This window comes from Sorex araneus, chromosome 9 (genome assembly GCF_027595985.1).
Source record: "Sorex araneus isolate mSorAra2 chromosome 9, mSorAra2.pri, whole genome shotgun sequence".
Lineage (NCBI taxonomy): Eukaryota > Metazoa > Chordata > Mammalia > Eulipotyphla > Soricidae > Sorex > Sorex araneus.
Genome location: NC_073310.1, coordinates 58,539,105 through 58,556,132, shown reverse-complemented (window position 1 = coordinate 58,556,132; position 17,028 = coordinate 58,539,105). Strand labels below are relative to the sequence as shown.

The following is a 17,028-nucleotide window of genomic DNA, read 5'->3' as shown; positions in this document are numbered from 1 at the left end:
CCTGGGTCAGCTGCGTGCAAGGCCTTACCACTGTTCTGTCTCTCTGGCCCTTGGCTTACTTCATCCCCACCCCCAGACCCCATTTTTTTTCCTGGGCTTTCTTTCGGGTGCTCAGGGGCGCTAGTGATGCTTGCCACAAGGGCCACCTTCTGGAGTCCAGAGCTCAGGGCCGTACCGGGCCATGCCCAGGAGGCCGTGTGGTGCTGGTGGCACGGGTCTGGGCCTTGGATGCTGTTTGTCCTAACTAACCTCGTGCTATTTTTCTGGTCCCCCAGTCCTAATGCCTAATGCCTTTATTATTATTATTATTTTTCAAATAGTTTCTGTTTTTGACTTTGGGCCACACACTGCAGTGCTCAGAGGTGACTCCTGGCTCTGCTCTCAGGAGTCATTTCTGGCGGGATTGGGGGGCCTTAGAAGGTGCCTGGGATCAAACCTTGGTGGTTGCCCGCGTGCAAGGCTAACGGTCTGCCTGCGGCACTGTCGCTCCAGCCCCCCTGAACCCTAATTCTTACCTGATTCAAATGATTGAGAAAAAACTGGTTAAAATCATCACATTTAGTAAACTTGGGCTTCTAATATGTAATTTCTTTCATATAATTGAACTTCTTTGTTAATTAATTTTAACATCTCAGAACAAAGCTATGGTATCAGAACTTTAAATTATTTTGTCAGAGGTAATTAATTCACTTCTCAGTAAACCCAGGAAAGAATTTCTTCTGAATTTCTGTTCACCTCATGGTTGTTATAGAAATTATTGCCTGCTAGTTGATAGTCTGGCACTGTTCTGCTGGAATACAACTTTAAAGTGTTCTTTAGAAATGTACTCAAATTTGGTATTTTTGTTAATTTTTTTTCCTCTTTGGGGTCACACCTGAATGATGCTCAGGGGTCATTTCTGAATTTGCACATAGCACTTACTCCTGGTGGTACTCAGGAAACCATATGAGATGCCAGGGATTGAACCTGTGTTGGCTGCGTGCCAGAAAATGCCCTCCCGACTGTACTATTGCTCTGCCACCTTGTGTCCATTTTTAAGTATTTGGTGTTTTGTGGGCCTGAGGGATAGTATATCAGGTGGTCCTGAAACACTGCCAGAAGCAATACCTGGGATGGATCTCAGGCATCCTGTATGGCCCCGAGAACATTGCCAGGGGTCCTTCCTTCCTTCCTTCCTTCCTTCCTTCCTTCCTTCCTTCCTTCCTTCCTTCCTTCCTTCCTTCCTTCCTTCCTTCCTTCCTCCCTCCCTCCCTCCCTCCCTCCCTCCCTCCCTCGCTCTGCATTCAGAAATCACTCCTGGTGGTGTTTGGGGGACCATAAGGGACGCTGGGGATTGAACCCAGGTTGGCCAGATGAAAGGCAAGCACCCTCTCACTGTACTGTTTCTCTGGCCTGTAGCTGGTGTTTTTAAGAAGAAAAAGAGCTTGCTGCCTATGAATGTAATAGACATTTATGGTGTAGGATGAAGGGGCCGAAGTCATTAAAGCAACTTAGGGCTGGACAGAGAGTATAATATCTAGGGCGCTAATATCTAGACCATTTAACAACTGGTCTTTGTTCATGGCACCATATTTTTCCTCAACACCAACAGAAGTGAACCTCGAACGCAGCCAGGAGTAAGCTGTAGGCACAGCCGGGCGTGGCGCCCCTCCCCCAGTGACTGATGTGGGCTAGAGAGACAGTGGAGAGGTTGAGGGGAAAGGTGCTTGTTTCATACACAGCCCGTCCTGGTTCAGTCCTGGCATTACATGTTCTTCCTGCAGAGCGGGAAAGCGTCTCCTGAGTGTTGCCAGGTTGGGCCCAACTTCCTCCTTTCAAGAAAAACCCAACACAATAACATGCTAGTATCACTGTGTATTAAATGGATTAGTTTGCTTTTGAGGCCATGCCCGGTGGCGCGGGATGGAACCCTCGCTCTGCCACGCAGGGTGAGCACGGGAGCGACCTCTGCCTGTACTGCAGGGCACATGCTGAGTGTTGGTACCGGCTGGAGACCAGCATACTGTCAGTGTAGTTTATGTGTCAAACAATATGATTGTAGGTAATGGGTTGAAGAGCTTTTAAAGTAAGTTCATAAGTATTTTAAATTACTAAAAGTTATAAAAGAATTTCTTCTTTACTGTGTGTATATCTGGCTTATAATTTAAGTTTCATTTGGATTTATTTGTATTCATGTTTAGAAATACAAAGAAAAGGACAAACACAAACAAAAACACAAGAAGCAACCCGAACCAGCACCGGCATTGGTTCCTTCCTTGACTGTTACTACAGAAAAGGTAAATTTGAATTGTCACATTTTGTCTCATGTAGTATCTATGTTCTGATTTCTATCTTTAAGAAGTATTTTCAGGGGCTGGAGCGATAGCACAGTGGGTAGGACATTTGCCTTGTATGCTGCCGACCTGGGTTCGATTCAAACCCAGCTTTGACTCCCAGCATCCCATATGGTCCCCTGAGCACCGTCAGGAGTAATTTCTGAGTGCAAAGCCAGGAATAACCCCTGTGCATCGCCAGGTGTGATCCAAAAAGCAAAAATAAATAAATAAAAAGAAGTATTTTTATTTCCAGCATCTGGTTCCCTAACATTCCTCAGTTCTCTGCCTGTGTCAAACAGCTTAGAATTTCTATTTTTTTTCTCTGTCTTCAGTTTGTTCTCGATTTGTTCTAAAGAATATTAAGGATAAATGGGGGGAGGCATTGTGGTTAAAATGTTCATCTGGGGGCTGGAGCGATAGCACAGTGTGTAGGCGTTTGCCTTGCCTTGCACATGGCCAACCTGGGTTCCATTCCCAGCATCCCATGTAGTCCCTTGAGCATCACCATGAGTAATTCCTGAGTGCAGAGCCAGGAGTAACCCCTGTGCATCGCTGGGTGTGACCCAACGCCCCCCCCCCCCCCCAAAAAAAAAAAAAAGAATAAAAGCAGAGAGGCTGTGAGGAGATTGTTGAAATAATCTAGAGGTTACTTTTTTACTTTTTTTTTTTTTTTTTTTTTTGCGTTTTGTGTCACACCTGATATTCAGAAGGGGTTACTCCTGGCTCATGCACTCAGGAATTACTCCTGGCGGTGCTCGGGGGCCCATTCGGGATACTGGGAATCAAACCTGGGTTGGTCACATGCAAGACAAACGCCTTACCCGCTGTTCTATTGCTCCATACCCGCAGAGATTACATTTTCATAGTGGAGGAGGTGAAAAAGAACTTTTGAGTATCTTAAAAGCAGGGCCCTTAATTTTGTTATGGAGAGAGGTATAGGAGAGATCCGAAGGGGAAGGACCTAGCGAGCTGTGAGAATTGGGAGTTGGCTACTAATCCAGTCGGTATAGACTGTGGATGTGGCAAGGGAAAGAGAAGGGGTTAATTATCTCGTCCTCTTTTGGATCAGGAAGGTTGACTGGCCTCAGAAGCTTGATTGGCCTCTGTTCCCAGTGATGCACAGGATGCGGGTTAGCTTATGTTCTTACCTGGAAATACTGTCGGTCTGTTTACTCTGAGTGCTGGTTTATGATCATAGTGCTGCAGTCCTCATTTATTACTCGCTGCAGCTGAGCTGGCAGCTCTTCACGGCTCTCTTGGGATCTGGTACCCGTCCCCTGCCGTGGAGGAGCCTACAGTGAGTGCTGAAATCCTTTCCGACCTCCAGGTTCCTCTGCATTCTGCACCGCTGTGTTCTTCTATTTCTGGACAGAGAAGTTTCTCTTTTTCTCAGGGCATTTGCCATCCGATGGGACCTCTAGAAAATCCAGAATGATTTCCTTGTTTGAGAGTGTTCTTAATAACAACAAAGTCTCTTTGACATGTAATGAACAATATTTCAGGATTTAGGGGTTAAGCCTGAGTTACGGTTGAAGTAGCTGAACTCTGGAAGGGTTGAAGTAGTTAGTAGCTATCCAAGTAGCAGTGCTGGCAGTTGGATGCATTTTTAGGTGTTCAGGAAAGAGGTGCAGACTTTAAAAGGGGTTTCAGTTTGGGAGGGTATCTTGGCAAGATACAGTTGAGTGAGAGCAGCTACAGAAGAGTCCTGCGGTTGTGCTGAAAAATTTCAGCAACTTTGCAGAAATTATTTTACAACTTAGTCACATAGTATTTGCTTTAAAGACAGTAATGCGAGCTATAAACAAGGTGGTTTACTTCCAAAGCAGCCTGCATGACTTCCATTTCTTCTTTGGGCTGGAACCCTAGTGCAGCGCCAAGTAGCTGTGGTAATAGTGCACACCTTGCCTTGTTACTGGTCTTGGGGCAGAGTCGCTTGTAATATGACATGTGATGTTGAGGAAGTGTTCTTCTAAGCCTAGTTTGCATGGAGTTTTTATCCGGATGATAGAATTTGTCAAATAATACAAATAACTTTTATTTTTAGATTACTTATATACTGACCTTGTTTTAAGTCTTTCAGAATGATGAGTCACAATGGTTAATTGTGCTAAGCCAAACTTGCATCCTGGGCCAAGTTTCTCTTGATCTTGACAGTTGCCATTTTATATATTTTTCTTTTCCTGTGGCAGCGGGAAGCACCAGGTCTCCTGGTGCTAACCAGGGGACCATGTGGTGCGGTGATTAAACCAGGGTCTTTGCACGTGCTCAGAGTTTCTGCTTGCCCCTGAGTTAATACCGTGCTCTTCAGTTTCAAAATTTTTTACATTGATGGTGCTGAGGAGAATAACTGAGAGGGTTGGGATAGGCTCAGTTATATCCACTACCTGAAGTCTAGTTTTCATCCTTTAGTTTAGTTTAATTAAGTTGTAAAAAAAAGATTGTTTTTGCATTTATGCTCTGTAAGTCATACATTTTTAGAATACCTTTGATTTTGATGTTAAAAGTAATGTTAGTGTTCCTTACAGACATTGCTGACTTTCCCTGAAGAATTTGTTTAAATTTTGTATTAATTATTAATATTTGTGGGGCTGGAGTGATAGCACAGCAGGTAGGGCTAGCACAGCGGGTAGGGCGTTTGCCTTGCACGCAGCCGACCCGGGTTCGAATCCCAGCATCCCATATGGTCCCCTGAGCACCGCCAGGAGTAATTCCTGAGTGCAGAGCCAGGAGTAACCCCTGTGTATCGCCGGGTGTGACCCAAAAAGCAAAAAACAAAACAAAACACAACTAATAACAATAATAATATTTGCTAGACTTCAGTTTTTAAGCCTGTGACATAGTTTTTCTTTATGAGAAGCTTAAGTGATGATTTGTGTTAAAAAGAATAGATGGCAGACCTAGCGTATATGCTTCTTCATTATTTGTCATTTGTTTTATTTTTAAGTTGCCCTACTAGAGGTTTATGAATTTAAATTTCACTTTATTTTTGGTTTTGGTGGGGAGTTGGTCCTTCTAGATGGTGCTCGGGGCTCACACCCAGTGACTCATTCATAGCCAGCTGGGTTGGCAGTTCCTTGTTAGTGTCCAGGATGTGATTCTGCTGGGTCCTTGGTGCCGGGAGTTGGGTTCCTTGCCTGACCTGCCCCGCCGAGCATCACACGGTTCGGCAGAGCATCCCAATGTCCTTATTCTGGATGATGACCACACTGATAGGTTGAGTTGGTGTCTTGCTTAAAGTGTATTTCTCTGCTGACATAGGTAGTATGTTTTCCTTTTTTTCATTTTTAAATTTTATTTTCATAAAGCTGTTCATAGTAATTATTTACATTCAGCACTTCAACAGCAATCCCTCCACCATTGCACCTTCCCTCCACCACTACTTTGACTCTTCCCACACCACGCCAACCTGCCCCTTAGGCAGATGCTAAATAATTTATTTTATATTGCTTGCCATGAATAGTATGAGGTGTCACGCGGCCTAGAAAATGGCTACACGCACTCCTGGCATTCTAAAAATTTTAAATACTTGGTGTCCAGAGGCATCTGTGAGGTGTGCTGCTCCCTTACGAGATTCATTTGTGAGTCTCTGAATTGTGTCCTTGAATGCACCTAAATGGCCTACTTCTGATCTCTTTCGGGATTTATTTATGGGTCTCTGAAACAAGGCCAGTAAATGAGCTTGTGTAGCTGAGCCAGGGGTAGTTTGTGGGCGTGACTCCCACATACCTAACTTTTGGCTGTTTAATTTCTTGGGAACTTGGTCCCAAGTTGTTGGGGTCTGGCCAGAGGCACAGCTGCAATTTGGGGTATCAGTCTTTTCTCTCTTTTTCGGATTTGGGTCCATCCCTGGCAATGCTTCAGGATCTGCCCTCAGGGATCACTCTTGGCGGGGTTTGGGGGATCATGCCCGGTGCTGGGAATTGAACCTAGGCCCGCTGAGTGCAAGGCAAGAGTTCTACCCACTGTACTGGTTTTCTGGCCACTGCTTTTCTTCTGCTTATTTCTTACCTACATATCTTTTTTTTTTTTTTTTTTTTGCTTTTTTTTTTGTGTCACACCCAGCGATGCTCAGGGGTTACTCCTGGCTTTGCACTCAGGAATTATTCCTGGCGGTGCTTGGGGGACCATATGGGATGCCGGGGATCGAACCCGGGTTGGCCTCGTGCAAGGCAAATGCCCTACCCGCTGTGCTATTGCTCCGGCCCCTCTTACCTACATATCTTTAAAAATAGTTTTCTTGGTAAGGTGTTGAGGATTTTAGGTCTGTTGCTGATTATCTTTTTTTCTTTTGGGGTCACATCCGGCGATGCACAGGGGTTACTCCTGGCTCTGCACTCAGGAATTACCCCTGGTGGTGCTTGGGGAACCATATAGGATGCTGGGAATCAAACCTGGGTCGGCTGTGTGCAAGGCAAACACCCTACCCGCTGTGCTATTGCTCCAGCCTCTGTTGCTGAGTTTTCAATAGTTGTTTATATATTTTGGATAACAAACCTGCTCTTGTGTTTTTCTTTTATGGGGGGTGGGCACTCAGTGTTTCTCGGGACTTACCTGGATCTGTGCTCAGAGATCAGTCCTGGCCAGCTCTGTGACCATAGGGAATACTGAGGATCAAACCTGGGTCAGTGGCATGCGAGGCATGCAGTACCCACTGGACTATCGTTACAGTTCCCATAAGTGCTCTCTTACGTGAGGGACCCTGGGATTGAACTGAGTACCCCACAGGTGCAACATATTTACTTTACTATTGATCTATACCCCCCAACAGTAGCATATTTTTGGTTTGTTTTTGGGCCACACCTGGAGGTGCTCAGGGCTTACTCCTGGTCTGAACTCAGAAGTCACTCCTGTAGGGCTGGCGGAATTTCTGGGGTGCTGGGGATAGAACCCAGGTAGGCAGCAGGCAGGGCAATTGCTCCCTTCCTCTGCTCTGTCTCTCCAGTCCCCAGTCAGTAGCTTCTTAATTAGATGGCACTTTGGAAATTATTTCTTCCTGTCAATATGGCGTGTGTGAGACAGTGCTTTTCATAGGGCAGGGAAATTAAAAATAATGAAGTTTAGCTTACTAATATGGATTGATCGTCTGTATAAAAAGTGTTATAGGGACTGGAGCAATAGCACAGCAGGTAGGGTGTTTGCCTTGCATGCGGCCGACCTGGGTTTAATTCCCAGCATCCCATATCGTCCCCTGAGCACTGCCAGGAGTAATTCCTGAGTGTTGAGCCAGGAGTAACCCCTGTGCATCGCCGGGTGTGACCCAAAAAGAAAAAAAAAAGTGTTATAAAATCTAGAGTTATTCTCCATTCTCCTAGTAGTTTTATAGTACCATGTTGTGCATTCATATCTGTGATGTTTTGACTCCCTTTCCTCCCTCTCTGCCTCCCTCCCTCCCTCCCTGTTTTTTATTTGGGGCCACATCCGGCTGTGTTCAGGGGTTACTCTCGGTTCTGCACTCCAGCCCCTAAGAATATACCTTCTCTAGGGATTGAACAGAAAACACTTCTCTTCCATCCATTTGCCAGAGGCTACTACTAACTCCCCTGGATTATTTTCAAACCCTTTGGTTGTGGGCTTGTTGGCCAAAGAGGGAAACACGACTCTAAAATATTTTTATACATATATATTGTTTTTTGGCTTTTTGGGTTACACCCGGAGATGCACAGGGGTTACTCCTGGCTCTGCACTCAGGAATCACTCTTGGCGGTGCTCGGGGGACCATATGGGATGCTGGGAATAGAAGCCGCGTGCAAGGCAAACATCTTACCCTCTGTACTATTGCTCCAATCCCATATTTTTTCCTTTTTGAAAGACTATCGGTGGGGCTGGAGTGATAACACAGCCGGTAGGGCGTTTGCCTTGCACGAGGCCGACCCGGGTTTGAATCCCAGCATCCCATATGGTCCCCTGAGCACTGCCAGGAAAATTCTGAGCATGAGCCAGGACTGACCTCTGTGCATTGCCTAGTGTGACCCAAAAAGCAAAAAAAAAAAAAAAAAAAGTAATAAAATAAAAGACTATTGGGCTGCAGCGATAGCACAGCGGGTAGGGCATTTGCCATGCATGCAGCCAACCCGAGTTGGATTCCTCCATCCCTCTTGGAGAGCCCTGCAAGCTACCGAGAGTGTCCCACCCACACGGCAGAGCCTGGCAAGCTACCCGTGGCATATTCGATATGCCAAAAACAGTAACTACATGTCTCACAATAGAGACATTACTGGTGCCTGATGGAGCAAATTGATAATGGAGGGACGACAGTGTGACAGTGCCACAGTGCAAAGGACTATCAGCTGTCTTATAAAAGAAATAATATGAAAAAATGGTTATATCACAGTATCACTGTCATCCCGTTTTTCGTCGATTTACTAGAGACACCAGTAATGTCTCTATTACACTCAGCCCTGAGATTCTAATAGCCTCTCTTTACTCATCTTTCCTCACGATTGGAGGCTCTTCCGGGGTCAGGGCAATGAGACCTATTGTTACTGTTTTTGGCATATCGAATATGCCACGGGTAGCTTGCCAGAATTTGCTGTGCGGGCGGGATACTCTTGGTAGCTTGCTGGGCTCTCTGAGAGCTACATATTTGTTACTGTATTTTGGATATGAATACGCCCCGGGGAGCTTGCCAGGCTCTCCCAAGTGGACAATAGACTCTTGGTAGCTTGTCAGGTTCTCTAACAGGGAAAACTAGACTATTAGAATTTCTAGGAGCTTGGTTTTATAGTCTCTGGATGTTGGCCATTGATGGGATTACAAGGCGCCAGGGGCAGTCTCTGGTTGTGTGTGACTGCCTAGCTACTGGAAAATGGGGGATCTGGATCGAAGAGGCCCAGTCCCGATCCGAGCAGCCTTGGAGATCTTGGCCCCGGGTCCTGCACACCTGGGTTCCTTTGCCGGCTCCCCCATGCGTGAGGCTTGTCTAAACATGTGGAGAGTGGCCTGAGCATGGCCGTGGCTGGGTTCCGGAGGTTATATTTATAAGAGTAATTAATTATACCTTTTGTTGTTCTTAGTAGAGAGATCAACATTTCCTTTGCTGTTTCCTTTTTTTGCCCAGAGACATCCTTTAGCACTTCCTGTAGTGCCCAGGGTCTGTGTTTGGGAGCAAGCCCTGAGCTGCTCCTGCTGATGTGCTGCTGGTGGAACCTTGGTTGAATAGATGCCAGACAAACGCCGACCTGCTTTATGATTTACATTGCCCCAAATTTCAAAAATCTTAACTGAAAATACAATTGTTTCTCAGCTTAATTCTTGGAAGAAATAATTTGTTTAAATGCTTTAATTGATTTGAAAAGCAGCCATTAGGGACCGGAGCTATAGTATAGGGTATTGGGCATTCTTCTTGTGGGTTCGATCCCCTGCATCTGATATAATTCCCAGAGCACTGCCAGGGTGATCCCTGAGCACAGAGCCAGGAGTAACTCCTGAGCATTGCGGGGTGTGGCTCCCAAACAAGGCCAAAGTAATGAAAGAAAAGCTAAGCAGCCGTCAGTGAATGTTCCAAGAACCCTTTTACTCTCCTGCTCTAACTGCTGTTAGAGCTTAGTCCTGGGCATAGTCCTCGACTGAGTTTGTAACCTCTTCTCTTTAGTTGTTGCTTTCTAGTGCTGATCATTAAATAATTTTAAATTTCATGTCTGGGAAGTTATATGTACTTGTTGGAAATGTTGCCTAAGGAAGAGAGGTATGCTCTCAATATCGTGTTGCTCACCAGCACTATGGACTCCTCCTAATGCTACTGTTTGATAGTCAATCCTACTATAAACGCTAATACTTATTTTTGGGTTTTTACTTTTGGATCAGACCAAAGTGTGCAGGGGCTTACTCCTGGCTCTGTCTGTATTCAGGGATCACTCCTGGTGGTGCTGACTCAGCCCTGGAAGATCATGCACCTTTGAAGTACATTTTAACTGACTTACAAAAAATAATTTTTGCATGACTTTTTTTGCTCAACTGACAATTTATTATAGCTGAAAGACTGCTGTATGTCTTGCAAGTCCAGTTATTATTGTAGATCTTTCTAGAACTTCTTTTCTTGGTAGCTAAATGTAACGTTACTTTTCCTCTTTGCTTGATTTCTCAATCAAATGTTCAGACATACACAAGCACTAGCAACAGCTCGATACCGGGAACTCTGAAGCGCTTGGAAGATACCGCAGCTCGGTTTACAAATGCGAATTTCCAGGAAGTTTCTGCCCACACAACTAGTGGAAAAGAAGTTTCGGAGGCTAGAGGGTCGGACAGCAAAGGGAAGAAATCCTCCGCTCACAACTCAGGTCAAAGGGGACGGAAGCCGGGCGCGAGGAACCCAGCCGCCAGCACGTCGGCCGCCAGCCCCTTCCAGCAAGGTACTCACGGGGTTCCCGGTGGCTGATGTAATGCTCACTGGGTATTATTTCATGGATAGTTATTATAGTGAAATTACTTTAAAAATTAGTGTTGTCTGTTAAAATGTTTCTGGTGCCTTTTACTTACAAGTACAGGGTTTTTAGATTTCAGTAATTGTTGATTACTAATGTGTTTATTCTAAATATTGACAAAGTAGGTTTTGCTCAGCCTATATTATTTTCAGTAAGACCTCATGGTGACTCAGTTGAAAAAAAGAGAGAGACATTCAATAAGGTCATTTTGAATTTCATTTAACCAACAACTTAGATTTCCCACCCTGGGTTTTTCCGTAGAGAGAGTTAGCACAGCGGGTAGGGTGTTTGCCTTGCGTGCCACCAACCTGGGTTTGATTCCTCTGTCCCCCTCGGGGAGCCGGGCAAGCTACCAAGAGTATCCCGCCTGCATGGCAGAGCCTGGCAAGCTACCCTTGGTGTATTCCATATGCCAAAAACAGTAACAAGTGTCACAATGGAGACATTACTGGTGCCCGCTTGAGCAAATCCATGAGCAACGGGAAGACAGTGCTACAGTGTTACGGAGAGAGTTGTGTATGCCTCATCTCGTGTGTCTAAAGTCCTGGGCTCCCCATAGAACCATTGTTCCAATCTACAAAAAATTGCATGTTTATGTTGAAAATATAATTTATTCTTTAGCTGAAATTCAAAATTAATGAATATGCTGTATTTTGTGTGGTAACCCTAGTTTATGGATAGAATAATTCCACTAAGTGTAGAATACATTATTTCTACTTGTGCATAACTTTTAATATGAACGCAAATATTTTGAGATATATAAAGGTTAAAATTGTTAGAAATATACTAATTAATATGCTACGATAAATCCTCTGTCTTTGTTCCTGAGGACTAGATGAGAAAAGACTTCCTTATTATGTTTATTTAGCTTTTGCTAATAGCAAAAATGAACCCCAAATCTATGAGGATATAATTTGAATACGCAAAAGGATTGTTGTTTAGTATTGCATTAATAGTAGAGCCCAGGGGCCGGAGCGATAGGGTGTTTGCCTTGCACGCGGCCGACCCGGGTTCGATCCCCGGCATCCCATATGGTCCCCAAGCACCACCAGGAGTGATTCCTGAGTGCAAAGCCAGGAGTAACCCCTGAGCATTGCTGGGTGTGACCCAAAAAGCCAAAAAAAAAAAAAATAGTAGAGCCCAGGTCTGCCTGTGTGTGGCGGACCTGGGCTCGATCCCCGGCTTCTCCTGTGGTTCCTCGAGCCCCGCCGGGCTGGCCACTGTGTGCAGAGCAGGCGCTCTACACCACTGGGTGCTCGAACAAAATGGAAGAAATAATAAGTATGCTTAATAGATTTTTTTTCTTTTTTCTTTTTTTGGGTCATACCTGGCGATGCACATCGGTCATTCCTGGCTCTGCACTCAGGAATTACCCCTGGCGGTGCTCAGGGGACCATATGGGATGCTGGGAATCGAACTCGGGTCGGCTGTATGTAAGGCAAACGCCCTACCCGCTGTGCTATCGCTCCAGCCCCTGTTTAATAGATTTTAAACTAATAGTTATTTTGCTCTTAATTTCAAGTCCCGTTTATAGTTTGCTTTCCATAAAAAAAATTAGTGAGGTAGGAAAGTGTCAAATTTACTTTTTTATTTTGATAAATTTTGCTGTTTTTTATGTCATTTTGGAAATAATATGTTTTTAATTGTACTCCCAATCATTTCAGCAATGAGAGTATTTAATCACGCCTTTTACAAGAATTTATTTCCTGAGTGCAGAGCCAGGAGTGACCCCTGTGCATCACCGGGTGTGAGCCAAAAAAAAGAATTTATTTTCTACGGGACAAAGTGATGGTCCAGTGGTCAGGAACTTGCGCTGCACGCAGCTCACATGGGCCCTGAATTTAATCCCTGGCACCCCATATGCTTCCCTGAGCCCACCAGGACTGATGCCTGAGCACAGAGCCAGGAGTAATCCCAATTTATTTATTACTGTTAAAATTGCATTGTCTATGAAGTGCTAATCCATTTAGAAAAATATTTCTCCTTTTGTTAAGTGAGAAAATTAAAGAATCTTCTCTTGTTTTGTGATATAATAGAGAATGTGTTATACTTTTATGTGTAGCATTGTAGCACAGTCGCACTGTCGTCCCGTTGTTCATCGATTTGTTCGAGAGGGCACCAGTAATGTCTCTATCGTGAAACTTGTTACTGTTTTTGGCATATCAAATAAATATGCCACGGGTAGCTTGCCAGGCTCTGCTGTGCGGGCGGGATACTCTCAGTAGCTTGCCGGGGTCTCTGAGAGGGACAGAGGAATCGAACCCGGGTCGGCTGCGTGCAAGGCAAACGCCTTTTCCTTCTGTGCTATTGCTCCAGTCCACTTTTATGTGTAGTAAGTTATTTTATGAAAAAGATTTTTTAGTTTGGTTTGATTTTTTTTTTAATTGTTGACAAAGCGGGCTGGAGTGATAGCACAGCGGGTAGGGCGTTTGCCTTGCACGCGGCCGACCCGGGTTCGATTCCCAGCATCCCATATGGTCCCCTGAGCATCGCCAGGGGTAATTCCTGAGTGCAGAGCCAGGAGTGACCCCTGTGCATCGCTGGGTGTGACCCAAAACCCAAAAACAAACAAATAAACAAACAAATAAATAAATAAATAAATAAATAAATAAATAAATAAATTGTTGACAAAGCTTTTTGGGCGTGGGGTGGGGCATACCTATCAGTGTTCAGTCCTGGCTCTGCAGGTAGGCACCACTCCTTGGAGTTTTCTGATTGGAGTGTCAGGAACCAAATCCAGGTGGACTGCATGCCAGGCAGATGCCCTACTCGATGTATCTTTGCGCTGGCCTGCCTTTATTTTCATATTTGAAGTTGAAATTTCAGTGTAGGGCTGTGGGGATTGGAGAGGTAGTCCAGAGGGAGGAACTTTCTTTGCACGTGACTAACCTGGGTTTAACTCCGGGCCGGCACAGGGTGTGTGTATCCTGAGCTGCTTTGGAGTTGCTGCAGAGCACAGAGCCTGGAATAAGCCCTGAGCACTGTTGGGTGTGGCTTAGAGAGCAGAGCCATCAGTGTGTACGTTGAGTAGATAAAGGCTGTGGCAATTAATATAATTGGTTTCATTATTTTTTCTGTAAGTTATAAGTGAGTTTAGAAAATGTAAAATGAATACTAAAGGTTCTGAAGTACTCACCACACTGGAGTGAGCTTTTAACACCAACTGTAAAAACAAAAATGTGTAGTAAAAAGGACAGATGGTGACAGAAAATAATAACTGCTTTTTAGCTGCTAATTAAGTGGCAAATTGCAGTTATACTTAAATGACTGATGTCATGTGAATGGCTTCATGGGTTGTATATTCTCCCTAGACATAGCCTGAACACGCTGACGTAGGTAACAGCTCGGTAAATATAGTAAAATATATTCTTTTGAGTCAAAATCAAAACTTTTAATGTTCTTTTTTAGTAGCCATCTCAGAAGTGATGAAGATTAAATAATAAGATCTTGGTGTCTTAGTTCAAAAGAAATTTAGTGTATGAAGTGTATCTGAGCATTAACGTGTATTTCAAACGTGTGACAACTAAGGGGTGTGCTTTGCCATAAAATCTGACACTTAGCCTGAAATTTCCTTTCTACTCCAGTAATACTTGGTTTTGAGTTTTCATTTCTAAACACATTAGTTAGAATATGATGCAGTTTAGTTTTATGAACAATAGTACATGTGTGGTCACAGCTTGTTTCTTCATTTGGCACGCATGAAGAGGGCTTCGTGAAATGGGATGATGAGCTAAAACTGTTTTCATTCCAGATGTATTGGTTTTCTACCAGGTAAACAAGAATCTCAGCGTTGTAGCTCATAATGTTGGACTACGGTAATATGGAGAGAAATTAGCCACTGTAAAAGTGATTAATGAGAATTGCATCTTTTATACATTCAGTATTACTGTTAGTGACTTCTAAAAATCCAACTTGTGGAAATGGATTGAGAATGTAAGGTATAGTTTAGGTTGCATGTGATAGATATTATTTATGTTTACATGGGGAAAATTTAAACATGCGCTAACATTTTCTTGAAGTTTCTCAGAATTTATAGCCTAAATGACATTTTTTGTTCTTTATGTATGTTGGGAACATTTATAAATTTGTACAATATTGGAAAAAATCACTAGCCAGAGTCTGTTTGTAGCCCAGCCAAATTCCTTGTGAGACCTCTTTACTTTTCAGTCCTGTTTGGAGTGTGCACCGGGCACCTGGGGGTGAGCGGCAGAGTTCTGTTACGGTATGAAGGTTAACTCAAGCGCACTATTTCGTTGATTGTCTAAGTAATAGCTTGTAGTTTGAGTTAGTATTCAGTTAAATAACTATAAAATTATGGAATAGCATAGTCAAAAATAATTTTGTAGGCAAATTTGATTTCAGTATCACTATCACTGTCATCCTGTTGCTCATCTATTTGTTCAAGAGGGCACCAGTAATGTCTCCATTGTGAGACTTGTTACTGTTTTTGGCGTATCGACTACACCACCAGGCTCTGCCGTGTGGGCGGGATACTCTCGGTAGCTTGCTGGGCTCTGAGAGGGACGGAGGAGTTGATTTGTGTAATCACTTTTTAAAACTAACTTATTATATAGTGATTTCCTGAGCTTTAGCTAGCTTTTCCCTCTCTCTTGATCGTTGTATCATTTCTTATAGCTCACAGGGACTTCTGCCTCCCATTTTTTCCTTCCCTGTTTTTTCAATTTTCAATTTCCTTAAAATCCCCCCACAGGCAGCTTTTCTGGAACCCCCGGCAGTGTGAAGTCATCTTCCGGAAGCTCGGTGCAGTCTCCCCAGGATTTCTTGAGCTTCACAGACTCTGATCTGCGCAATGACAGTTATGCCCACTCCCAGCAGTCATCGACAACCAAAGATGTACATAAAGGAGAGTCCGCGAGTCAGGACGCAGGGGTGAACAGCTTCAGCTCCCTGATTGGTCTCCCTTCCACCTCGGCTGTCATCTCGCAGCCTAAGAGCTTTGAGAATTCACCTGGAGAGCTGGGGAATTCCAGCCTCCCTACGGCAGGATATAAGCGGGGCCCACCCTCTGGCATAGAAGAAGAAACTGTAAAGGAAAAGAAAAGAAAAGGAAATAAGCAAAGTAAGCATGGGCCTGGCCGGCCCAAAGGAAACAAGAGCCAAGAGAATGTTTCTCATCTCTCGGTGTCTTCGGCTTCTCCCACTTCGTCCGTGGCCTCGGCTGCCGGGAGCGTGACGAGCTCCAGCCTGCAGAAGTCTCCCACGCTGCTCAGGAACGGGAGCTTGCAGAGCCTCAGCGTCGGCTCCTCCCCAGTTGGCTCAGGTAGGGAGAGTCCTCCTATCCGTATCCCACCGTCACTCTTCCTTCACCCCCCAAAAGTAAATTCACTGCAGTGTGACTCCGATAATGCTGTTGATTTGCTCAGTGACTTCTTTTTTTTTTTAAATTTTTATTTATTTATTTTTATTTTATCACCATGTGGAAAGTTACAGAGTTCTCAGGTTTATGTCTCAGTTATATCGTATTCAAACACTATCCCTTCACCAGTGCCCATATTCCACCACCAAAATCCTCGTTATACCCTCCGCCCCCCACCCCAACTGTATAACTGATGAATTTCACTTCATTTTCTCTTCACCTTGATTACGTTCCATATTTCAACACAAAACTCACTATTGTTGTGGGAGTTATACCCCCAAACAAGATAACCCTATTAAGGAAGCATTTGATAATTAGTTTTCCATTAAAAGATTGTATGTTTTCAGGTTTTAGAAAAGGTCGCGCGTGGTTCGGATGTGTCCCAGTCCCGAATCCCGGAGCCGTGTTAGTGGCTGCTCAGTGTCGCCAGGGCTCCATCTGGAGAAGGTGTGCTGGCTGCACCTCCTCCTTCCGGCTCCCCGGTGTTGTTGGCCCCAATTCGGGTCCGGAGCATTTTCCGGGCCCTGCTCAGTGACTTCTGAGCATCTTTATTTCTAAATCAGTTGTGGTCCTTAAAACCAGTTTGGTGTTTGGGTAAATGATGTTGCTCGAATAGTTTGTTCTTGTGAGGTGCATAAAGATTTCTGTCTTTCTTCTTTGAAGGGGGCGTACCCTGCATGCTCAGGTCTCCCTCCTGGCTCCACACTCAGGGATCACTTCTGGTTGGACTGTGCTTGGTGGACCGTGTGGCATGCTGCCATGTACGAGGCCAGCTCCTTCCTGCGATGCTGCTCTGGCCCCTGGCACAGCGGGCTGGGGCTCAGCGAGTCACGCCACAAAAGCAGGAGGCTTTGGGCTCCATTCTGAGCACCGCTCTACACAGTCAAACACATTAGTCTCTGTTTGGCTCTCCTCT

At 44.6% G+C, this 17,028-nt stretch overlaps 1 protein-coding gene across 5 annotated transcripts in view; it reads left to right on the top strand.

Annotated features, from left to right (window-relative positions):
- Positions 1–17,028, top strand: part of MLLT10 (MLLT10 histone lysine methyltransferase DOT1L cofactor) — a 116,077-nt gene that overhangs the window by 49,681 nt on the left and 49,368 nt on the right. For all 5 annotated transcript variants that reach the window (XM_055147189.1, XM_055147188.1, XM_055147186.1 and 2 more), the window contains 3 exons: positions 2,181–2,276; positions 10,411–10,663; positions 15,447–16,016. In XM_055147189.1, the coding sequence (XP_055003164.1) occupies positions 2,181–2,276; positions 10,411–10,663; positions 15,447–16,016 (919 nt within the window). The remainder of the gene's footprint in view (positions 1–2,180; positions 2,277–10,410; positions 10,664–15,446; positions 16,017–17,028) is intronic.